The sequence below is a fragment of the Jaculus jaculus genome, chromosome 17 (genome assembly GCF_020740685.1).
Source record: "Jaculus jaculus isolate mJacJac1 chromosome 17, mJacJac1.mat.Y.cur, whole genome shotgun sequence".
Classification (NCBI taxonomy): Eukaryota; Metazoa; Chordata; class Mammalia; order Rodentia; family Dipodidae; genus Jaculus; species Jaculus jaculus.
Genome location: NC_059118.1, coordinates 66,164,806 through 66,190,580, shown reverse-complemented (window position 1 = coordinate 66,190,580; position 25,775 = coordinate 66,164,806). Strand labels below are relative to the sequence as shown.

The window sequence follows — 25,775 nt, the reverse complement described above, 5'->3', positions numbered from 1 at the left end:
TCCAGGTCAGCCTGGGCTGGGGTGAGACTACAAACAAAAAGTACAGGTGCTGACCTTTTGCACAAGAAGGGACCCAATTCAAAAGTATTTTCAGGGCTGGAGGGCGGTTAAGCACTTGCCTATGAACCTAAGGACCCAGGTTCGAGGCTCGATTCCCCAGGACCCACGTTAGCCAGAAGCACAAGGGGGCGCACGCGTCTGGAGTTCGTTTTCAGTGGCTGGAGGCCCTGGTGGGCCCATTCTGTCACTCTTAAATAAACAAAAATGAACAAAAAAAACCAAAGTATTTTCAAATTATTTCTGGAATGAGCATCTAATTTGGAATAATACTTAAACAAGCTAAGATCGAGGCGTTCAGAAACGCATAGCTGTCCCCAAAGCCTGCACACGTGTCCTGGCGGCCGGCGACGACCACGCAGCAGGGCCGACAAGCCGCCACGGCGTCGTTCCAGGGCGCGGAGAGGCGGAGGACGTAAGCCCGGGGTGGACTCGATCTGGGATAAGCCATCACCGTGGGAGAGAGGAGAGCGAGCCCGGGGAAGGGGACTCCGCAGCAGCGGCCGCCCGCCGGAAGCAAGCCCGAGCTCCGGGGAACAGCGCGCACGCGAGCGCCGCGCGTCCAGGCCAAGCACGGCCCCAGGATACAACCACGCATGCGCCGTCCTAGCTAGACAATTCCGGGAAGCGGTAGGCCGAGCGGTCCCTTCCGGTTGCCCCGCTACAACCGAGCCCGCTGGAGCGGCGTTCCGGGTCTTTTCCTAACCGTGTGCCCGAGGAAGGAGGCAGCGGCTTCACCTTTACAAACCGCCATGACAGCACAGTCCTGAGTATTTCTGAAAGTTCTCCGTTTCTCTCCAAACTGCTGGTACCGTGCGGGTGAACTTGGTAAGAAGAATGTCCTGCCGGCACCGCGTCCTCAAGCTGCTTTCCTCCGCTTCTGTAAAGTGGCTGGTGCAAACCCGAACCTGGCCCCTGTCAACTCGTGTCCGTTACTGTCAGCCAACTTGAGCTCCGCATAACAGGTATCACGAGGAGCAGAAAGCCAGACCAAGGGCGAGACAGCAGAGTTCCACCAGCTCTGCGAGAGTCCACGCTTTCCCTCCCTCCCCCAGCGCCCAGCTTCTGCATGGCCCCAGTCGGGAAATCCCGGGCATGCCGCGACCCCTGGCCCGGAAGTTGCGTCTTGCGCTCGCGCCGCTGTCCCCGGATGTAGGGTTTTCTATCCGGATTCTGAACGCGGACCGCACAGCTCCGCTGCGCCCGGAGCGCTCTGCACATGCGCGACGGCGCTTCCCTTCTTCCCCCGCTTCCGCTGGCTTCCGCCGTCCCGGGAGCCGCCGCCGCTGCCGCCGCGGAGGAGTCGGGGAGTTCAAGATGGCCGCCGCGGGGACGCCGTCGCTGCGGGAGCAGCCTGAGTAAGTGCCGGGGCCCCGGGGGTCCGGAGCCGGGCGGCCGCCGGGGAGCCGCGGACCCTGCACCGCCGGGCGGGAAAGTTCAGGCCCAACGGCGAGAACCAAACTTTGCCCGGCCGCCGGCGATCGGAGGCGCGGCGGGCGGCCCCGGCCTGGCTCCCGGCCGGCTGCTGGCGTGCGGGCTGCGCGGCGGGCCCGGAGGCGGCGGCTTCCTGCGCGCCGGCTTCCGCCCCGGGAGCGGGCCGCGGCGCTCGGCTCCTCCTGCGGTTCCCCGGCTCGGCCTGCGCGGTGTGTCAGCCGCGGGACCGCCGGCCGAGGGGCGAGGGCTGGGGGTCACACTTGCCAGCCATCCCGGGATCCTGCACCCCTGAAGCCTCTGCTCCCAGCACCCACCCCGAATCGCTGCCCTGACTCTTGGCAGCTCATTTCCAACTTGCAAACTTGAGGCAGACTAGGATAGGGTCCTCGGTCCTGAGGCCTGGCAGTTCTTGCCCGAGTGTATGCAGCCTTGTAGGACTCGTGGACGGGCTGGCAATTGCCAGCGACTTCAAAACCAAACCACTTTGTGTCTGTAGTTAAGCTAATGATAGAATCCATGAGACCAACACACACGTGTAAGCAGAGGCTGTTCGTTGCTTAAGTAAAAGCAATAGTTTGTTTCGTGTTTACGCTAGGAAAATGTAATATCCCAAACGAGAAAAATATTTACTGAGGGTGTTTGAAGGTCCTATTATCATTACAACAGTTTGGTTCAGCAGAAAACAAATGGGGTTTTAACTAGACTTGGTTTACTGTTTCCAGCGGAGGTCATGGTGTGCCACAGTTACAGCATGCCAGTACAGTGCACATGTTAGCCTAGTAATCTGAAGGGTTCCCAGCTTTCTGATCGCTTATTTGATTTCAGGGACGAGTTCAGATTGATTTTGAGAGTGTGATTCAGCCATATTTCATGTTCATATTTTAAAAGTCTCAATTACAATTAGGTATTTGTTTAGGCTCTTGTAACTATAAATAACACTGACACAAGTCTTCAATTTCCCCCTCCCAGCTCAACAGAGCATGTGGTATAATGGAACATTTGGTCTGCGTGTGTGTCCTGTTTTCACTAATTGGAAAATAATTGATGAAGTAGTAACTGATATGAAAGCAAGTACAATGCCTGCTGATAATAGTTCATAACCCTCAGAAGTCAGACGTGGTAGCACACACCTTTAATGCTAGCACTCAGGAGGCTGGGGTAGGAGGATCACTTTATGAGTTTGAAGCCAGCATGGGACTACAGAGTGAGTGCCAGGTCAGCCTGGGCTAGAGTGAGATCCTACCTCAAAAAAAAGAACAAAACTGGGGGAAAAAAAGTAGTAATCCTCGGCACAGAGTCTGAGCAGTTCTTTGGAGAACACTGAGTAGTTTATATTTATATTTATACTTTTGTATTCAAAATAAAAGTGGGGGGGGAGAGAGAAATGGTTTTTAAGCCCTTCAAAGGCCCAGTGTTGTTTTTTAAAATACTTTTTATTTATTGATTTATTTATTTGCAAACAGAGAGTGATAGAGACAGACAGACCTAGAGAATGGCATGCCAGGACTTGCAGCCACTGTGAGTGTACTACAGATACGTGTCCCTCTTTGTGCATCTGGCTTTATGTGGGTACTGGGGAATTGAACTCAGGTCATTAGGCTTTGCAGGCATGTGTCCTAACCACTGAACCATCTCTCCAGCCCCTTAGTGCTTTTTAAAAATATTTTGTTTATTATTTATTTATTAAAGAGGCAGATAGGGAAAGTGAGTATGGGTTGCCAGGCCCTCTTGCTACTGCAGATGAACTCCAGACACATGTGCCACTTTGTGCATCTGGTTCAGCCCAGTTGGTTTTTAGCGGAGTGACTTGTACGTGTCAGCTTCTTGGCCCACCTTTTCTAAAAGTCTGTTTATATTTACCATAGCCAGGTGCTACTCAGATTGTTGAACACGTATGAGCTCACTTGTTCTTGTGACAACTCTGGGTAGATACTGCTAATGTCTGTATTTTACAGATGATGAAACTAAAGCCCAAGGTAACTTGCTGAAGGTCACGCTACATGGAAGACTCATTTGAGCTTGGACAATCTGATTAAAAGCCCTGCTTCTAACTGATATCTCATGCCTCTATTTTAAACTGTCCTTAAGGTTTGAAAAAAAATATTTTTTTCCTTCTTGTTAATGTCCTAGAAAGATGGTGGTTTGGAAGTCAGAAGTGGGTACTGATGCTCAAGCTCAGCCTTGCCTATGCTGTGCCTGGGCTCTGCTGCTGAGCTGCATTCCCGTACAAAGGTCCATTGAGGGTAGGGTGCTGGGGAAGACCCCGGGCCTCAAATCTTCTATTGCAGATCTGTGGCATTCTGCCAGTTTTTTCTTTAAATATTTATTTAAGAGAGAAAGAAACAGAATGGGTACACTAGGGCCTCTAGCCACTGCAAACAAACTCCACACACAGGTGCCACCTTGACTTTACATGAGTACTGGGGAATTAATTATGGATCCTTAGACTTTCCAGGCAAGCACTTTAACTGCCAAGCCATCTCTCTAGCCCCAGGTTTGTTGACTTGTTTTTTGAGATGAGGTCTGGCTTTGGCTCCAAGGTTGGCCTCCAACAGGGCTTCAGCCCTCCAAATGTTGAGATTATAGGCACGGGCCACCATGCACAGCCAATGATTAATTTTTGATATGATACTTAAAATTCATTAAAACTTAATTTCTGAATGTAGTTTGGAAAGGTAAGGGCAGAAGCTAGGTCTAGTACCAGTTGGTCTTTGGGGTGCATCGTAACCTTTTAGTGTCTACATTAATTCTATATTAAAAGTATTTCAGTTTGTAAAGCAGGTTAATTACTTGCAAAAGGTAGTGACAGCCACCTTGCTTATCTTCAACACTTTCAAAGAATCCTCTAGCTTGAAAACTGTTTTGTTCATGCATAAATATAAACTTTCCAGTTCTCTGTTGCTACCAAGGCATGAATTGAATGCTTTCCAGATAAATTCATGAAGACTGTTCTTTCACCTGGGCTTGGTGGTGCATGCCTGTAATCCAGCACTATGGGCGTTGGGGCGAGAGGATTTCTAGAGTTCAGGTTAGCCTGTGTTGTGTAGTGATACCCTATCCTCCAGCAAGAGTTTTGCTGAAAAGAAGTTAACACTAGTGCTTGGTAAGTGATCACTTTATATTATTGTGAAGTTGTTTCGTGACTTTCATTGTCAAATGCTCTAAGACCTGGGTTGTTTATAGTGCAAAACTTAGCAAATGAGTCAATACTTGTCTGTATTTGATTCAGCTTTGCTCTGGTCATGTCTGGGAGGTCCTCAGTAAATACTTGCATTGTACCATATTTGCAGATAGGCTAGTATACACATGCACTTGATGATTGTGTGATATTACATTGTAAAATGCAAATATAAACTTACACATATAGAATTTATGTAGTCTTTGTTATCAGCATAAACTAGTCAAGAAGCCATTAGTTTTGTTAACCAGCAACCTTTTCCTTAGCTTTAAGAGAAAATTCTTGGTAATGAACTTGGTTTTCTGCTTTATTTATTTACTTATGCATTTGTTCATTCGTTCATTTATGGTGCAGAGGATGGAACTAAGGCTTGGTACATGCTTGGTCCTCTGCCACTGAGCTGCCCCAAAAGTCATTCTTGTTTTCTGAGATTTGCTGTCAAAGTTTACCATATGTGTGTGTGTGTGTGTGTGTGTGTGAGAGAGAGAGAGAGAGAGAGAGAGAGAGAGAGAGAGAATATGAATGAATTTTGGTCTTGCTGTGGTTCATGCTGTTGACCCTAAGGTGCCTGACACAGCAGTGTCAGGAATCTAGTTTTTATTTCTTGAGGTTATTCTGCTTACTAAGTTATAGTAAAAACTGGGGCTGGGTGTGGAGGCTCATGCCTTTAATCCAGCATTTGGGAGGCAGAAGTAAGAGGGTGGGTGGCTGTGAGTTCCCGGTCGTCTGAGCTAGAGTGAAACCCAACCTCCAAAAAAAAAAAAATCCAAATAAACTGTGTAGGAATCACTGTGATGGCCACACTGGGATCACTTCCTGGGTAGGAATCACTGTGACGGCCACACTGGGATCATTCCCCGGGTAGAATCACTGTGTCAGCCACACTGGGATCCCTACCCGGGTAGGAATCACTGTGTCAGCCACACTGTGATCATTCCCTGGGTAGGAATCTGTAGGAATCTGACGGTGACATGGGGCATCACAATGTAGATCCATCCCAATTCTTTGACATTCCCAGCTCTTCTATGGGAAGCTTAGAAGAATTTTGAATTAAGACTGCTAAGATTTGTAGAAAGATCACTGTTCAAAACTTTTTTCTTTGCGGGGGTGATTAAACTTGAGGTATTTGGGTGTTACACATTAAATGAATAGGTTTACTGTGTTTGCACATAGCAGTGCTGTGTGGCACTAGGTGTTAACTGAGCAAAAGTAAAAATCTTCACTTTGAAGCTCTAAGAGTATATGGTAGGCAAAACCAGTGTCAATCAGGTGACTGCCGCTCTTACATTCTGTGCACATCATTTCACTAACAGCAAGCACACAGCTAGCTAAAATGGGGTCAGAAAAACTTGACTGAGAAGGGAACATTGATGCAGAGGCCTGAGGGAGACCAAAGGAACAAGTAGTGTGCATCTCCAGGGAGTGCATGTGCCAGCCCCAGGGCCCTGAGCTGGAGTACGTGTCCAGCTAAGGGATTATGTCTGGAGCAGAATGCGGGGGAAGTGGAGTGCCTAGGAGATGGTTTTAGCTTTAGGAAGGAAACAGTAGTGAAATTTCATAAAGAGTAGTGACAGAACCTAATATCTGAAAGCATCTTTGAAAGGTAGAGCTTTTAACACTTTGGGATGTAATACTAGCCTTCTCACTGGCATGGCTAGGTGTGACCTTAGGCAAGTTCTTTAAACCTACTCTGACCCCAGTCTCACCTGCATGTGGAAAGATAGTTTGCAGTTATGCGAGTGTCATTTATAATGGAGCTTGTTTGTCCCTGCAAACTTGTGCTATGTCTCCAGTCTTGGCAAAGGAAAGTCACACAGCTGTGTTGTGTTGGAGGCAGCATGTTGAGCCAGTGTTGACTCCAGTAGCTTGATAGTAGCTTGATTTGGGGCAGTTGGCGGCTCATGCTGAGCACTGTTGTGTCTAACATCCTTCTAGGGGGCATTATTTCTTGTTTCTGAGAATCCAGAAATCATAAACTTGAAATAGTTTCCAATTTGAAATTTAGATGATTAAATAAATTACTGAACAAATATTGTCTTGAACCCCTGTAGTTTCTGGTATAAGGTTATTCTTGCCTGGTGTCCTGTTCTGAGGTGGTTTTGCGTGGCTGAGGGTGTTTGCGCTGCTAACCTTGGCTCCAGAAGCCTCAACTGCACACTGAGGGATTACCTTGGGTTCCATCAGTATTAGCTCTTGAGAGGAAATCAAAACAAATACTCTGATAGGTTAATTGTAAAACTTCCAAGTTTACTGAATACCAAGTAGAAAAACTAAGTCTCTCAGTATATGTCAGTGTTGATGTGCTGTGTGAAAAAAAAACAGGGTTCTTTGTTATTGAAGTATTTATGAGAAGTACTGGATTAAAATGAAGTTACTGGGCGACCGTTAGAACTAAAATTAGTGGAGTTTTGCTCTAACTGGTCTAGATTTTCTTTTTCAATCAACTGACTTTGAACTGTACTCTGTATTTTCTCTAACATTTTTTTATTTAGAAGTGCAACCATTAAAAGTAAATTATCACATAGTTATCATCACTAGCCCAGTGCTTGTCAAATAAATGCCTTCTTTGAAATAACATAGCTGACGATTAAAAAAAAAACTGGTGACTAACTTAATTTATTACATTGAGATATATTGTATCATTACTGTTATTCCATTATGACTGGATCCTGGGTAAATATTGTGAGTGTAAAACGTGTTTCATGTGTTGATAGGATGGAAGATGCGGATAATTCTGAAAAGAGTGTAAATGAAGAAAATGGAGATGTGTCCGAAGAGCAGTCTCAGAATAAGCACAGCCGCCACAAGAAGAAGAAGCGCAAACACAGGAGTAAGCGGAAGAAACGCAAGCGCTGCTCTGACGAGGACAGGGACAAGGACAAGGAGAGGAGGCACCGGCACCGGCATAAGCACAAGAGACACAAGAGGAAGGAGGCGCTGGGCGCTTCTGACAGGGAGGGCGCGTCTCCTGCCAAAAGAACCAAGCTGGATGATCTGGCTCTGCTGGAAGACTTGGAAAAGCAGCGAGCCTTGATTAAAGCCGAACTTGATAATGAGCTAATGGAGGGGAAGGTCCAGTCCGGGATGGGGCTCATTCTGCAGGGCTATGAGTCTGGCTCGGAAGAGGAAGGTGAGATCCATGAAAAGGCAAGAAACGGCAATAGGTCTAGTACTAGATCTTCGAGTGCGAAGGGAAAACTTGAACTTGTGGACAATAAAAATAGTACAAAAAAACGAAGTAAAAGCAGGTCCAAAGAACGGACTAGACATAGGTCAGATAAAAAGAAAAGCAAGGGAGGTATTGAAATAATTAAAGACAAAACAACAAGAAGCAAGTCAAAAGAGAGAAAAAAGTCCAAAAGTCCATCCAAGAGAAGTAAGTCTCAAGACCAAGCAAGATCAAAGTCTCCCATGCTTAGACGGCGGTCTCAAGAGAGAGTAGGGAAGACCAGGTCTCCTGATGAGAAGGTTAAAATTGAAGACAAAAATAAGACAAAAGATAGGAAAAAGTCCCCAATTATAAATGAAAGTAGAAGTCGCGATCGAGGTAAAAAATCCAGATCCCCAGTTGACCTTAGAGATAAATCCAAAGACAGAAGGTCAAGGTCCAAAGAGAGAAAATCAAAACGGTCTGACATTGACAGAGAAAAGAAGCCAATGAAATCACCCTCCAAAGATGCTTCCTCTGGGAAAGAGAACCGCTCACCCAGCAGAAGGCCTGGCCGCAGCCCCAAGAGGAGAAGCCTGTCTCCTCGGCAGCGCGACAAAGCCAGGCGAAGCCGGTCTCCACTTGTAAACGAGAGGAGGTCTAAGCAGAGCAAGTCACCTTCTCGGACACTGTCTCCAAGCAGAAGAGCCAAGAGCCGATCCTTAGACAGGAAACGAAGGGAACCAGAGAGGAGACGGCTTTCTTCTCCAAGGTACCTGTTCATAAAATAGTCACACATCTTACCAGTGCCCTGCATTGAGTTTCTTATTCTTTTGTGTGTAGGATGTGGTGTGCGTGATGCGTGTACTGGATGTACCTGTGCGGCACACCATGCAGTGGCTGATTGTCCTGCTTCCCGGCTCTGTTAGACTCTCTTACTGATCCTGGAGCTTGCTGTTTTTCCTGCCACACTCCTGACTTCAGGGCTGCAGTTAACAGATGTGGACTTGTGTGGCCACGCCCTGCACAGTCATGGTCTCTCAGGCTTCCCAGGCCCTCACACTTGCACAGGAAGGCTCTGAGTCTTTGAGCCTTCCCTCTAGCTCCCTAGGCATTATTTTGAAGGGAAAAGTAGAAAGTGGGGGTAAATTTTTTAAGATGAGATTAGCAAGTCATAATTTTAAATATATTCTGGTATGCTAATGTTATCAGTGCTTAAATTTTGGTGTATATATGTTTGGGAGAGGTGTGGCATGTGGAGGCTCATACTTGTATGGCAAGCACTTGACCACTGAGCCACCTCCCCAGCCTCCAACACTTAACGGTTTTTTGTTTTTACTTTTTTTATTGAGAGAATTTTTATACATAATGTAATGTGTTCATTATCCTTTCCTCCTGTTCATAGTCCTTGTTCCCTCATTCCTGCCCCATTCCACTGAACCCCTTCTTTCCAACCAGTCACTCTTAAATATTTTGATGTCCTTTATCCCCTCCTCTGTTATCTTCATTTAAATGTTGATGGACGGAACGTTGCGCAGGTCTGTGGAATAATGGGAGCTGCTGGGAGGTTACGGAACACAGCAGCCACTTCACGACATGCTCCTCCCTTTAGACTTGACCAGTGACTGTTTATCAGGGCTGAGCTTGATGACAGTCAGTGTGAAGCTCTAGTTAGTTGAATCTCTAAGGTTATGTGGTAAGTCTACATGGGAGTATCTTCACTCTTAGGTGGCATTGTAATAAAACATCACCCCTTTCCCCTTCCATTTCCTTTAGCATTGAAACAGTTGTTAGTTACCTAGGTGTTTCTTACCCTGCAAGTCTTTCATAAGTTTGTTTTCAATTTCAAAAGGAAATTTGGTAAGTTTATTAAAAACCAAATCTGAGTATTTGAAGCAAGCCCCCGTAACCACTTAGCCATCTTCACAGCCCAGATCTGAGTATTTGAAACATATTTTTGTAAAATTATGGGAGAGGTGCTTACTAATCAAAGAAAAAGCCAAATGATGCAGATGCCTGTGAAAATTATCTGCCTCAGCCTGAACGTGGTGGTGCATGCCTTTAATGCTAGCACTCAGGAGGCAGAGGTAGGAGGATTGTCTTGAGTTTGAGGCCACCCTGAGTCTACATAGTTAATTCCAGGTCAGCCTGGACCAAGGTGAGACCCTACCTCGAAAAACCAAAAAAAAAAAAAAAAAAAAAAAAAAAAAAAAAAAAAAAAAAAAAAAATTATCTGCCTCTCCATCTCTGTAGCCACTCAAAAAGTTTGTCCCCTAACTTGCTGTGCACACATGATATCAGGTGCCCTTTGGAAGCTTGACCACCTTGTGTACCCATAACTAGATGTGCCCTTATGATCTAGGATATTAACTAATAACCATGTTGTCCCTTTTTGGAAAATGAATAGCTATTTGATCTAAATGTCTTGGATCAAGAAGAGTTAAATATTTTTATTTAAATGATTTTAAGGCAAGTAATATTCCATTCCTTCTACACTCTTACTTCATGACATCTAGTTAAAATGTTTAGTCAGTCTTTGAGAAGAGTGTATTTAGCAAATTATGTACTAAAAACCATTTCTCTAACTAACTGTGTATCAAAAACCCTGCCAGTCTGCAGATGTACCTTGTTATTTGAATGGGTCAGAGAAGGTGGTCTTGGTTATGTGTACTATGTCTACATTGTATCTTATCAACTGGAGAAATTGTGGAGGCAAACCAATTTACAAGTTGTCCTGACCATTCAGATGAAATAGTCCTCTACAAATCTAAAACTTCTGGACATGGTCAAGTTATTTATTTTTTTAAAGAAGAAATTGAGGGGCTGGAGAGATGGCTTAGTGGTTAAGATGCTAGCCTGAAAAGCCCAAGGACCCATGTTTGACTCTCCAGGTCCCATGTAAGCCAGGTAGATGCACAAGGTGACACAAGTGTGCAAGGTGCCACATGTGTCTGGAGTTTGATTACAGTGGCTGGAGGCCCTGGCTTGCCAATTCTCTTTGTCTTTTGCATTAAAAAAAATTTTTTTTAAGGTCAGCCCATTGGGCTTTCCTCAAAAACGGAAAAGATACTGAGTTGTAGAAAGGCCTATGCTAATACTACTGCTAATGAGAGTAAGGGTCTTCCTGAGTACGTGTAAAGCAGTTGTAGCAAAGTTGATTTTGAACAGGAATGACAGGTGTCTCCTTGTTTCTGAAGTTAACGATGACTCTAGGGTAGTGTTGTACTTAGTTGACAGTAAAAATAAGGTATTAGACTGCAGAAAGTCACTGTATAGAAACTTCAAAATGAAGAGAATATTATTACCCATGTAGGAGTTCCTTTTCTGAAATCAGAATCCACATCTAAGTATTTGAACAGCATTTAATCATTCTTAGATTCTGTGGTTGTAGGAAATAACACTTTGATTGCTGCCTTATGTGACACTGAAATGCTGTTGGGGTCATCAGGGTTTAACTTCTTTTTTTTTTTTTAATTTTTATTAACATTTTCCATGATTATAAAAAAAAATCCCATGTTAATTCCCTCCCCCACACACTTTCCCCTTTGAAATTCCATTCTCCATCATATTACCTCCCCATCACAATCATTGTACTTATACATATATACAATATCAACCTATTAAGTACCCTCCTCCCTTCCTTTCTCTTCCCTTTATGTCTCCTTTTTAACTTACTGGCCTCTGCTACTAAGTATTTTCATTCTCACGCAGAAGCCCAATCATCTGTGGCTAGGATCCACATATGAGAGAGAACATGTGGTGCTTGGCTTTCTGGGCCTGGGTTACCTCACTTAGTATAATCCTTTCCAGGTCCATCCATTTTTCTGCAAATTTCATAACTTCATTTTTCTTTACCGCTGAGTAGAACTCCATTGCATAAATGTGCCACATCTTCATTATCCACTAATCAGTTGAGGGACATCTAGGCTGGTTCCATTTCCCAGCTATTATAAATTGAGCAGAATTAAACATGGTAGAGCACGTACTTCTAAGGAAATGAGATGAGTCCTTCAGATATATGCCTAGGAGTGCTATAGCTGGGTCATATGGAAGATCAGTCTTTAGCTGTTTGAGGAACCTCCACACTGATTCCACAATGGCTGGACCAAGGGTTTAACTTCTGATGGAAGATAAATGAAGTAGTGCTACTCTCGGATTTCTCTCAATATGTCTTGTACATGTAGAACACATCCACTTTTGTTTATGATTTATTTTTCTCTTAATTCGCATTTTCTTTCCTTAAGAACACGACCTCGAGATGATATCCTTAGTAGACGTGAACGGTCAAAAGATGCCAGCCCCATCAATAGGTGGTCTCCAGCCCGAAGAAGAAGTAGGTCTCCCATTAGAAGGAGATCCCGGTCCCCACTGAGACGCAGCAGGTCTCCACGAAGACGGAGCAGGTCTCCTCGGAGGAGGTAAAGAAGGATTCCAAATGTCCTCTTGATTCAGTGACCTTCAAATAGTTCTGGAAATCTAGTGAGCTATACTGGTAGGTTCCCGGAAACCATCTTTCTCCAGAAAGTTACCTATGAGTTGCCAGCATGTAGTATGTCACAGAGATCTTTCTGCAACACACTTCCTTTTCTAATTTATGCAACTTGTTTTCATTGAGATTCACTTAACTTAGTATTTTAAGAGAGAGCTTCTTTTCCCTTTCATAAGAGATGAATTCTAAATCAGCTAGGCTTGGAGGTTTTTCTTTGTTTGATTTGTTTTGTTCTTATGAGGTAGGGGTTCACTCTAACCCAGGCTGGCCTGGAACTCACAAAGATCCTTCTTCCTCTGCCTCCTGAGTACTGGGTACCAACATGCCCAGCAGCTTGAAGATTTTTTTTTTTTTTTTTGAGGTAGAGTCTCACTGTAGCCCAGGCTAACCTGGAATTCACTATGTAGTCTCAGGGTGGCCTCAAACTCATGGCAATCCTCCTACCTCAGCCTCCTGAGTGGTGGGATTAAAGGTGTGTGCCACCATGTCCAGCAGCCTGAACAATTTTTAACTGGAAGATTTATCTTTAAACTAGCAAGATCATAATAAGTGAGTATTATTTCTTTGCAAATGGTGTTGGGGGAGGTGGTAGAATGGGTGTGCCAGGGCCTCTTACCACTGCAAATGAACTCTAGACGCATTTGCCACTTGGTACTTTCTGGCTTTATATGGGTTCTGTAGATTTGAAGCCAGGCTATCAGGCTTTGCAAGCAGGTGCCTTAATTACTGAGCATCTCTCCAGGCCTCAACTTTTTTTTTTTTTTTTTTTTTTGAGATTTATGTATGTATTTCTTTGCAAGCAGAAAGAGGAGAGAGACAGAGAGAACAGGTACCATTCTAGGGCCTCCAGCTGCTGCAAACATACCCCAGATGCATCTTCCACCTTGTAATACGGCTTTATGTGGGAACTCAGAAATTGAACTGAAGTCCTTAAGCTTTGTAGGCAAATACCTTAATTGCTGAGCCATCTCTTCAGGCTGCTCCTTAACATTCTTTTCCCCCCAAGGTAGGGTTTTGCCCTAGTCCAGGCTGACCTGGAATTCACTATGTAGTCTCAGGGTGGCCTTGAACTCATGTTGATCCTCTGCCTCTGCCTCCCAAGTGCTGGGATTAAAGGTGTGTGCCACCATGCCTGGCCTCAACATTTTTAAAGGGCTTTTTTTTTGTTGTTGTTTGATTTTTTTGAGAACTTTATGAACATATTGCAAGTTGGTCATATTTTCATCAGGTTATTCTGTGTTCCCTTTCCCTACCCCACTTCTACTGAAAATCCTCTTCAGAGGGGTTATTGGTATTCATTGTCAGGGTAGGAATGCACCATCAGACTCTGGGGGTGGGGAGCTATGCCTCAGAATACTCATTTCCACCCTGTGGCTCTTAGGATCTCTCTGCCCCTCTTTTATAATGTTCTCTGAGCCGGGGAGGGAGTGTTACAAGTCTCCTTCAGTGCTGAGATCTGCAGCCTGTGATTTTCTACCTTGATGAGTTCTGAGTCTCCTCAGTGTCTACCACCATCTCCCTGGAGGAGGTTCTCAGGCTGCCAGTGATAGCAGCACTCATTTAATCTGCCACTTCCTTGTAATGTTTCCTGGGTCCTGGGTGATGCAGGATCTTGTGGTTCAGGTTCCTAAGTTTATGAACCCCCCTTTTGGGTCCTATTCTGTTTTTAACAAAGAGTTGATAAGATCAGACTCAAGAAAGATAAATTAAGAATTACTGAGTTTATGGAAAAATCATAAATTATGGGGTTTATTTAAGGGAAATTGGGATCTAGAAAGAAGGCTAGAACAGTATTAAGAATGTGGAAAATAGGAAGCACACATTCATGTGGAAAACACGGCATAGTCCATGAGATTCACTCACGAGAAATTGAGGTTTTTAGGGAAAGAATCTGGTGCAGAGCCACAAGCACATGGAAGATGGAAAACACCTGTGTGGAACACATAGCATGTGTCGGAGGTTTAGGAGAAACATGTACAAGATATGCCCTGAGCCTCCCTGTGGAGGAAGGTTATTAGAGCAGGTGGTGGCTTAAGGAAGAATGGCAGAGAGAACATATCAAAGTTGAGGCCAAGAAGTTCACATGGGAAATGAGTAGTAAAGCATTATCCCCATGGTTACCCAGAGATTAGAGCAAGTACCCACATGGTAGATTAGAGTGTAAGGGAAATACACACATGATAGATTCCAAAACCAGAGGAAAATCATACATGTAATTTAAGTGAAAAGTGACCTCCAACTATAAAATGAAGGCAATCATTAAATTACCCAGAACAAGAAATGGTACTCACCTCTTCCCTGACCCAGCCTGGCTCAAGTGTATCCCTGTGACCAGAGCGAGGGGATAATCAGATTCAGGTATGTAAGGGGAAGACGCGATTGATTTATAGATTTGAAGGGCCAGCCCCATAGGGCAGCTCACCTAGGTAGTATGTTAGACTGTGGGCAGTAGGGGGCACTGCAGCTGTTGTTGATGAAGATCAGATGCGTGTTCCATTCCTGAGTTCCATTCCTGCCAAGGCCGGTTGGCATATGGGGTGCTGAAGCTAAGACCTCCAATACTATGTTAAATAGCAGTGGGGAGAGTATATGCCTCCATCTTGTTCCTGACCTTAGTGGGAATGCTTCAAGTCTTTTCCCATTTACTATGATGTGAGCTTTACATGGTTGTGTATATTATTACTAGTTTGAGATGTGCTCCTTTCATCCCTAGTTTATTCAGTGTTTTAATCATGAAGGGATGTTGCATTTTGTTGAAGGCTTTTTATGTATCGGAATGACCACATGATTTCTGTCCTTAAGTCTGTTTATGTGATGTATTGATTTATTACTGATTTCATATGTTGAACCATCCCTGTGTCCCTAGGATGAAACCTATTTGGTCAGGGTGGATATTTTCGATGTATTCTTGGATTTGAATTGCAAGAATTTTAAAAATATTTTTTATTTTATTATTTGAGAGACTAGAGAGAGGCAGATAGAAAGAATGGGTACATCAGGGCCTCCAGCCACTGCAAACGAACTCCAGATACATGCACCCCCTTGTGCATCTGGCTTACGTGAGTCCTGGAGAATCAAACCAAGATCCTTTGGCTTTTCAGGCAAATGCTTTAACTGTTAAGCCATCTCTCCAAACTGATTTGTAAGAATTTTACTACAAATGTTTGCATCCTAAGTTCATCATGGCCATGGTCTATAATAGTCTTGTGTCCCTGTCCAGTTTTGCTGTTAGTGTAATGCTGGCTTCATAGAAGGAGCCCAGAGCACTCCCTGCTGTTCACGTTCATGAGATAACTTGAGAAGCAGTGGGTTAGTTCTATAAATTCCAGTGGAGTTGGGCAAAGTCTGGGTCCAGTGAATCTATCTGGCCTGATTTATTTTTGTTGGGGGGTTTTACTTACTCTTCCAGTGTTACTGGATGTTACAGCTCTGTTCAAATACTTGATCTCTTCTGGGTTAGCTTTGGTAGGTCATATGAGTGAAGAAATCATTCCTTTCATATTTTCCAATTTTGTAGAGTATAGGTTTTTTTGTAATATGTCCTGTTGATTCTCCCAGTTTTGTTATCTGTTGTAGCATCTCCTTTATCAATTCTTAATTTTGTTGATTAGAGCCATCTCTTTTTCTTTCATCAGTTTGACTAGGGGTTTATCAGTTTTGTTTATTTTTTTCAAAGAACCAACTCTTCATTCCATCAATTTTTTACATTATTTAATTCATTGATTCCTGCCCTGAGCCTGATTCTTTATTTCTTTCTGTCTGTGGTTTGTTTTTTTTTTTTTTTTTTTTTGAGGTGGGGGTCTCACTAGCCCAGGCTGACCTGGACTTCACTATGTAGTCTCAGGGTGGCCTTGAACTCATGGTGATACTCCTACCTCTGCCTCCGGAGTTTTGGAATTAAAGGCATGTACTATAGCACCCACTTTGTGTGGTATTTTTGTGTTTTGATTATTCTTGTTCTTCTAATCATGAAGTTCTCTATTGGAGATCACTCCATTTTTGTAATGTAGGCAGTTAGAGCTATAAACTTTCCTCCTCAGACTAGCCTTCATTGTTAAAGGACTTTTAAAAAATTGCCTTTTAGCCAGGTGTGCTAGTGCATGCCTTTAATTATAGCACTTTGGAGGCAGAGGTAGAAGGGTCACCACGAGTTCGAGACTACATAGTGAATTCCAGGTCATATTGAGCAAGAGTGAGACCCTACCTCCCCCACCCAAAAAAAGCCTTTTACCTCTTTATTTTTGAAACTGTTATTTATGAGATAATATGATTATGAATGGGTGCTCGAGCCATCTGTCTCTGCAAGTGAACTGCCGCTACATGTACCACTTTGTGCATCTGGCTTCACATGGGCCCTGGGGAGTTGGACCAAAGCTGGCAGGCTTTATAAGCAAGTGCCTTTAACCACTGAGCCATCTCTCCAGCCCATTTCTTCCTCTCTGTATTACCAGTTTCCATGTTCTGGAATCTCCCTACCACATGCCTTTTTAAACAATGAGTTTTGTTTTTGTTCCATTATTTGGTTGTCATTATATAAGCAGAGGTTTGTGGCCTTCTGTTCCTGGGGGATTACTATTATTTCGCCTTGCTGCTTGCTTGGTTTATTTGTTAGACCTTTCTCGTCCCACTTGTTTTTATCCTCTCTCCTCATTTCCTGTCTTCTTTTAGGAGGCATTCACATTCTATTTTCTCAACTTTTCTTGCTTTATAAAAACATTTTTTTTCTTGAATTAGTATCTACTTTCAGATGCCATTGATGGGAGCTGTTTTGCCCTGGATCCTTCACTGCCAACTATTCTGACCTCACACTAACACGGAATGCTGGCTGGATGAGGGTACTGGCCTCCAGTTGACAGTGTAGACTTGGTCAGCTATTGGTCATCACTTCAGTGTGATTGGGATGTTGGCAATTTGATCTTTTCTCTTGGGCTAGTAAATTTTCCAGTCTGTGGTATATTGTAAACCTGGACACCAATAGCATTTTGCTTCCTCAAAATGTAAACTTCTGCTTAATCCCTCTGGATTTGATCCTATGCCTCCAGATGTTTGTCTGGTCAGTTGATTGGAGATTTCAAGGCAGAGTCTCACTATAGCCCAGACTGACTTGGAAACTCATTCTGTAGCCTCAGGCTGGACTCAGACTCATTGCGCATCTCCCTCCTCAGCTCCCAGAGTTCTAGGACTGAAGGTGTGTATCACCGTGGCTGGCTTAAACCAGTTCTTAAAACAGCCAACAACTCTTAACACGGGACATCTGAAATATTGTCATGCTGAAGGGAGTGATGGGCATTTCCCAGAGTCAGAGGGGATGACACAGGAGTGCTTCTGAACACTCGCCGCCCAACCTGCACCTTGTGTCATGCCCCATCCCTCTGGGGATGTAGCGTGTCCAGGTGCTGACTTTCTAGAGGTGACCCGGCATGCTTGTCAGCGTCCATGGTATGCCCACGAAGGTCAGCTCCATGTTCATACACTTTGCTCCAGTTGTTCACGTCAAGACACTTGCAGACATCCCTGCCAGGCCTTCACACTCTCCTGTGCATGTTTCGGTGCTGTCGCTCCAGCACTTCCGTCAAGTGTTGCAGACAGCTGTGACGTTGGCAGGGAGCTTCTCCGTCCCTTGCTGTAGACTCAGCCATTTCTGCCAGAAGTTCCTCAGCCCCTTTCACCCTTAGTACTTGAATTACCATGTTTATTAGCACAGGCCACACACTGGAGGCATCTGTAAGGATTTCTGAGGGTCACAGTAGAATAAGTTCAGTAACTGTAAACAGAACAAACCCAGAAAGCAATCTAGTAAGACCAAAAAGAAACCTTATTTTTACTATTTTAATCAAAACATACATACTTAGTATCTTAAACACCACCTGTGGTGCCATGAGAATGTAAAGGGCTGGTTATTCGTGTAGCTCAGTGGTAGGTGCTTGCCTAGCGCAAATAGTGTGGAGAACAACCAAATTTAAAACAAAAAATTACTCCAACCGGGCGTGGTGGCGCACGCCTTTAATCCCAGCACTTGGGAGGCAGAGGTAGGAGGATTACCGAGAGTTCGAGGTCATTCTAAGGTTGCATAGTGAATTCCAGGTCAGCCTGGGCCATAGCAAGACCCTACCTGGAAAAAACAAAAACCAAATCAAACAAACAAACAAAAAACAGTTATTCCCGCTTGAGCTTACATTTAGGTCCATATTCAGGAAACATTCTTTTTCTGAGCTCTGATATGTATGGCAGCTGTTCCAGTTAGTTTTCGTCAGAGTAAGTATGCAAGTCTGTATCCACATTGGCTTTGAACTCAGCCGTCTTGCTTCAGCTTCTAAGTGCTGGGTTAGGGATGTGCCACCATGCCTGGCTTACCTGTGTGTGGTGGGGAGGAGAGGTTAGGCACACATGTGCAACAGAACATATGTGCAGGTTGTTCAGAAAACAGCCTTGAGTGTCTTTCTTCTTGTTCTGCCTTGTTTGAGGTAAGGTCTATGTTTGCTCATTTGGCCCTGAGCATGCAGGATTCCTGCCTCTGCCGTCCGTCTCACTAGGGGCTCTTGAGCGCAGATGTCACGCCACCTTCAGTTTTATGCAGTTTCTGGGCATCTGAACTTGGGCCTTGAGCTTGTATGTGCCCCCAGCTCACTGGTTTTTATGCATTTTTTTTAAAATTTTTGTTTATTTTTATTTATTTGAGTGACAGAGAAAGAGAGAGAAAATGGGCGCGCCAGGGCCTCCAGTGACTGCAAAGGAACTCCAGACGCGTGCGCCCCCTTGTGCATCTGACTAACGTGGGTCCTGGGGAATCGAGCCTCGAACCAGTGTCCTTAGGCTTCACAAGCAAGCACTTAACCTCTAAGCCATCTCTCTAGCCCTGTTTTGTTTTTTTAGAGGTAGGGTCTGTAGCACAGGCTGACCTGGAATTCACTATGTATTTCCAGGCTGGCCTCAAACTCAAAAGTGATTCTCCTACCTCAGCCTCTTAGCTACTAGGATTAGCTTCACCCTCCCCGCCTTTTTTTTCTTTCTTTCTTTTTTTTTTTTCTTTTTTTGTGAGGTAGGTCTCACTCTAGCTCAGACTATCCTGGAATTCACCATGTGGTCTTAGGCTAGCCTCAAACTCATCAGCTTCCCGAGTGCTAGGATTAAAGGTGTGTGCCTGGCTTAAAAAACCATTTTTTTAAGAGAAGTTTTGAGTTCACAATAAATTTGTCTACAAAGTTCATACCACTCACCACACAAGCTTGCCCCCACTCTAATTGATACTTTTAATGTATCTTTTCTTTTTGCCTACCTTCAAATAGAGACCGAGGCCGGAGGAGCAGATCCCGCTTGAGAAGAAGATCTCGATCCCGAGGTGGCCGCAGACGGAGGAGCAGAAGCGCCGTGAAGGAGGACAGGTTTAAGGGAAGCCTGTCTGAGGGGATGAGAGCTGAGCAGGAGTCGTCATCAGATGACAAGTGAGAATGCTCCTCAAGATTTCATGGTTTTAAAGGCAAACTCGCATAGGATTTCATCCTGAATGTCTCATGTGGACCCAGTAATATGCTTCAGAATTTAACAGTTAGTCTTCTATGATTCTTGAGTAGGTTAATATTGGGGTAATACTTTTCTGGCTTTAGGGGTATCCACGTAGTCTAGATTGAATATTGGGCCGTCACTGCTACTTTTCCTTATTTTTAGTAGAAACAGCAGATCAATCTGGGGAGAGAAGTTTCTATATAAAGTTCAGACTTGTCATTTTATGTTGCATTCTTATTTGAGGTAGACTCTGTTGGCGTGTGCCTGTTATCATTTGGTGATAGAGAAATATCTTGTGACTAAATTTTCCAACATACTAAAGAAAAATTTAAAGTACCTAAATTGTCTTGTCTAAGTGCAAAAATCTCAAAACCAAACCTGGTTGGCATTTCTCTGTAGAATGACTTGCTTCCCTGGTGACATTTGGCTGCTTGAGGCACTTTGAGTTGTAATCTGATGGCAGGCGGCCAGAGCTTCTGCCTCCTGTCATACAGGATCCCCCTTCTGAAGTGGTTCATAGCAGAGCACCAGTCGTAGTCAAGCTGAGAAGCACTGGCCAGAGCTTGCTGGCCAACCTGGGTGGTGGTAGGAGAGTCTCCTACACAACCTGGGCAGTGCAGTGTCCTTTGCTGGTGTATCTGCATGGAGCACTCAGCTACTGAACGTAAGCTCCCCTCCCGCGTGGGAGGATGGTTGGGTAGTATTGGGTACTGAGCCAGGCTCCCCTTCTGCAGACAGGCAAGCGTTTGCATGTGCATTTTCTTCTGTTTTCATTTGTTGCTGGGTTTACAGACATGCGTCATCAGAGGCTGTTTGCATGTGTGATTTTGATAGGAAAGAGACCAAGAGCTTTGGTGAGCTTTCAAAAGGTTTTGTGATTCAGAAAAAATAACAAGTTACCTGCTTCAGCCAGAAGTAAAACATCCTTACTGGGGTCCTCAAAGAGTCAGCGGTGACATTTTTAAACTTACAGATCTTGCCTCCAGCTTTGGTGCTATGCAGTGGACGAGGAGACAAGTAGATCGAGGGTAAATGACTTACCAGGCTGCCAAGACAGTTAAAGGTGTCTTGAGATGTTTGCTTTTGTCATGATTTTAAAATGCCTGTTACAGTTTTAGAGCCTTTAACAATGTTTGCATTTCTTTCAAGCCTGGAAGACTTCGATGTAGAGGAAGAAGACGAAGAAGCTGTCATAGAACAGAGAAGAATTCAGAGGCAGGCGATTGTCCAGGTACGTGGCCTATGAGCACTTCGGAGCACTACCGTGTCATAGGAAGAGATGTGGCTGGCTGGTGGCTGACCAGGTCACTAGCAAAGAGCATGTCTGACACTCATGAGACCTAAGATAGCTATTCCCATGGTTAATAACTGACATTGTTGTTTGTTTCCTTAAATGTAGAATTTCTATGTAAACTTCTTAATAAGTCATAGAAATTCTCATATATAAGTGCAGAATAGGAAATTCATTTATGTAAATAGTATATCTGTTGCTATGTGAACGATACAAATATTTAAGTTTCTAATAAGTAATATCAAATTTTATAGTGCAGATGTGATTTAGATGAAACATTTGAAAATTTAAGATGTAAAACAAATGAATGGGAAAGAAGTGTGTATGCACGTGTGGATGAAGGCATGTGACTCATGTGTACATGCGCAGAACAGAGGGCATAAGGCGTCCTCCCTTCTCCGCTGTTCTGTGATGCTCAGTTTCTCCTTAAACCTAGAACTGAGGCTTCTCAGTTGGACTGCGTGGGATTGAATTCATGTCTGTCCTCATGTCTTCCAACAAGCATCTTGCCACCAAGCCACCCCTAGCTCCTGTTGTACACAGCTCTTGCTAGTTGTATAATACAACACAGGCAGCTTCTCCGTGGCTGTGCTGGGATAAAAACTGAGCGTGGCCACTGGGCCTCTTCGAAGCAGCCGTAATAGTATACCGAACACAGCAAACTAAGACAGCTTAGGGAAGAATGTGCATTAGCCCCCAAAAAGCAAGTCATATCTGGAAAGTTTTTTGGGATCACTGCTGAAGAGAGAAATTGTTATTAAATTGACACTTCTGAAAACTTTGTTGAATCTTTTTTGATCCTGATCTGGTCCACAGTCTCTTGCTGCCAACCCTTGCCAGATGGGCTTCCAACTCAGAAATTTAAAGATTTAGAACAGCAATGAGGTGCATCTATTCCTATCACTTACTGCTGTCAGAAAGGTCTAAAGTAGCCCCATGATCAAGATAGGATTATCTCTAAAGTGATGTTCCCAGCTAGTCCGCCCAGGGTGAATGAACGTAAGAAATAGCATCTCATCTGTTCTGTTCAGGTTTTTAACAGCTAAGTGGAGTCTACCAAACAGAAAGCTTTGCAGAGTTTTGTGAACCTTGGAGTTCCATGGGGATTATATGTATCTGACTCAGGCGGGTTATCAGTACTGTTCTTGTTTAACTTTGACACGTGCTCTTAACTTTCTAAGTCAGCAACTCTGAGCAAAGTGATTGTTCAGGTAGCATTCAGTTTGGTGAAATGATGTATTCCTATTACAGAAATATAAATATCTTGCTGAGGACAGCAATATGTCTGTGCCCTCTGAGCCCAGCAGTCCCCAGAGCAGTACTCGGACACGCTCGCCCTCTCCTGAGGACATCCTGGAGCGGGTGGCAGCTGACGTGAAGGAGTACGAGCGGGAGAACGTGGACACGTTTGAGGCTGCTGTCAAGGCCAAGCATAACCTGATGGCCGTGGAGCAGAACAACGGTGAGAGGAGGGGGCCTCGTGCTGGCTGTGCTTTTCGCTGGTGTTTTGAAACTATGGAGAGATGTAAGGAGTGGGGCTGTCCTACCTCCTCAAGGTTACAGGAGTATGAGGTGGATCCTTAGGAATGTTCCCTAGGATGGGTACGCTGAGCTCCCACCTTTCACCACCTGATGTTCCTGCTGTGCTCCCAGCCATGATCTCATTTCACCTGCAAAGACGTTTTTGGATCTCAGAGAAGGGCTTTCAGAGAGAAACAGTGTATTCTTACTGAGCTTGATTTTTGTATGCCTTCATTGTGTTTATACTTTATGGCACTGTCCAAATGGGTTGTACACAGTACACTTTGGATGTAGAACTTGTGTGGTCTTTTTGGTCCTTTCCTGTTCCTGTTCTTGGCATTTACTCAGGAGGGTACTGAGCGGCATGTCTTAGAGAGTTTTCCACTGTTTTCTCTGTGTGCTTGTTATTAGTGTGTGTGCCATATGCATGAGTCTGTGCTAATGCAGCGACCCGTGAGCTCTCTGGAGGCCAGCAGAAAACATCAGGTGTCCCCCTCCATCGCTCCCCCACCTGTTTTCCTTACTATTTCTGATTCGTGAGCTTGCTGTTCATGAGCCTTAGCAATTCTCCAGTCTCCGCTTCTCACAGGACTGGGGTTACCAACATGTGTGGCCTTGCCCAGCTGTTTACTTGACTTCTAGAGATAAGAACTTGTGCCTCCGCAGTGCTTCATGTTTGCACAAGGAATACACTTAACCACCGAGCCATCTCCACACCCCTCCCCGGTGGTTGTTGATTTTTGTGTGATGTATTTCTTTTTTGGTTTTTCCAGGTAGGGTCTCACTCTAGCCCAGGCTGACCTGGAACTCACTATGTAGTATCAGGATGGCCTCAAACTCACTGCCATCCTTCTACCTATGCCTCCCAAGTGCTGGGATTAAAGGTGTGTGCCACCACGCCTGGCTGTGTGATGTATTTCTTGAATAGCATTAGAGACAAGTAGATTTAGGTTAATTTTGGGACATGGGTATTCATGAGTGGAACTGTTAGCTTGAGCTTGATTCCTTAGTATCCACATAAACCCAGGTGCACAAAGTGGTGCATGTGTATGGAGTTGGTTTGTGGTGGCAGGAGGCCCTGGCATATCCATACTCTCGCGTTCTCTCTCTCTCTCTCTCTCTCTCAAATCCATAAAAATATTAAGAAATATACTTATATATTATTTGAGTGTGTGTGTGTGTGTGTGTGTGTGTGTGTGCGCGCGCGCGCATGTGCGTGCACCAGGGTCTCTTGCCAGTGCACTTGAACAGCAGGTGTTGACAACGCTTTGTGCATCCAGCTTTGTGTGAGTGCAGGGACTCAAGCCCAGGCCAGCAGTCGCTGCCAAGCACCTTCGACAGCTGAGCCATCTCCCCAGCTGTACTTAGTCATTGGATTAGAGAGCATGTGAATTGTGTTCTTATTTTGGCCATCCATTGGACTATCTGAATAGCATTGCTCATCAAGTTGTTTTCAATGCTGAGCCAGTGTGTTTGGGGTAGTTCCCTAGAAGTGGGACTGCTTGGGCAGAAGAGTGAGTGAATATGCACTGCTCAAAAAAATATTTATTTATTTATTTATTTATTTGAGAGAGAGAAAGAAGCAAGTATAGGGAGACAATAGGCACGCCAGGGCCTCTGGCCATTGTAAGCAAACTCCAGACACATGCGCCACCTTGCCTGTCTGGCTTTATGGGGATTCAAACCTGGGTCCTTTGGCTTTGCCAGCAAACACCTTAACTACTAATCTACCTGTCCAGCCCAAGGTATGTACTTTTACTGTGCGTTGTCAGGTTCTCCTCCTAAATGGAAGGGTGTATAATCCTGCCATCCCGGAAACTATATAATACCTGGCACTCATCCTGAGCCTTGCTAAACATAGTGTGATCTGGATTTTGAGTTTTTTAGCCCATGTCATAGGTAAGGAACTGTATGGCATTGCTATTTAATTTCTATTTCTCTTACTGTGAGGGTGAGATGTGTTCATATGTTGAAATCAGTGTCTCTGTACTGAGGTATTAACTCCTTGAAATTTTAAAATTAAAAATTGTTTCTTTAACTTTGATTTTCATCCAAAATTATCATTGAGCTGTTAGCTGTTGTCTTTGGTTAAGCCAGCGGTGGCAGAAGTCCATGGTGGCCCTTTTGCAATGTCCTAGAATTACAGTGTGGACAGCTTTATATATGCTAAGCAATAAAATGATTCCAAAGTGATTTGTTAGTTGGAAGCTAATGTGCAGAAAGGAAATGAAGCTAGATACTGACTTTTCCATTTCTCAAGTACTAACATATGTTTCCTTTAAGGTTCATCGCAGAAGAAGCTTTTGGCACCTGACATGTTTACAGAATCTGATGACATGTTTGCTGCATATTTTGATGTATGTAATTATAAACTGTAGGACAGAAGAAGCATATACACCATGTATATATGTTGCAGTCAGGTTCGCATTGCTGGTAGAAATCACCCAACCAAGAGCAGCTTGTGGAAAAAAGAGGTTTATTTTGGCTTGCAGGCTCGAGGGGAAGCTTCACAATGGCAGGGAAAATGATGGCATGAGCAGAGGGTGGACATCACCCCCTGGTCAACATCAGGTGGACAATAGCAACAGGAGAGTGTGCCAAACACTGGCATGGGGAAACTGGCTATAATACCCATAAGCCCGCCCCCCAAAAATACACTGCTCTAGGAGACATTAATTCCCAAATCTCTGTCAGCTGGGAACCTAACATTCAGAACACCTAAGGTTATGGGGGACACCTGAACCAAACCACCACCACATGTGAACATATGTGCCATGTTAGAATAAGGATAACCTAATGTGTTAACCTTGACGAACAGTCTGTAAAACCCCAGTGTCCTCATTATGCACCTTCCTCTAAGTCTAAACTTATTCAGACCTTTCAGAGCGAGTACAGGAGAGTCATGCACCTAACAGCTTTCAGTAGTAATTGCTTTGTGCATTCCTGTCTCAGTACTCATGGGAACAGGAAAAGACATCAGTGGTAGTGAGGTGATATGAAGTCAGTATGTTCTAGATCTTCCTTAAAATTGAGTCTGTTCTTAGTATTTGCATTGTGAGCAGTCAAGAACTTTAGAATATGGAGCCTATGGTGGTATAGTCCATTGAAGAGCTGGAACTGTTGCAGGAAATGGATTAAGATACCTCATGACTTC

At 44.3% G+C, this 25,775-nt stretch overlaps 1 protein-coding gene across 5 annotated transcripts in view; it reads left to right on the top strand.

Moving 5' to 3' along the window:
* The first annotated feature begins 1,257 nt into the window (after window positions 1–1,257).
* Prpf4b (pre-mRNA processing factor 4B) overlaps window positions 1,258–25,775 on the top strand; it is a 45,877-nt gene continuing 21,359 nt past the window's right edge. For all 5 annotated transcript variants that reach the window (XM_004666161.3, XR_006633977.1, XR_006633975.1 and 2 more), the window contains exons 1-7: window positions 1,258–1,415; window positions 7,384–8,589; window positions 12,062–12,235; window positions 19,593–19,748; window positions 20,959–21,040; window positions 22,352–22,562; window positions 24,905–24,978. In XM_004666161.3, the coding sequence (XP_004666218.2) occupies window positions 1,375–1,415; window positions 7,384–8,589; window positions 12,062–12,235; window positions 19,593–19,748; window positions 20,959–21,040; window positions 22,352–22,562; window positions 24,905–24,978 (1,944 nt within the window). In that variant the 5' untranslated portion in view covers window positions 1,258–1,374. The remainder of the gene's footprint in view (window positions 1,416–7,383; window positions 8,590–12,061; window positions 12,236–19,592; window positions 19,749–20,958; window positions 21,041–22,351; window positions 22,563–24,904; window positions 24,979–25,775) is intronic.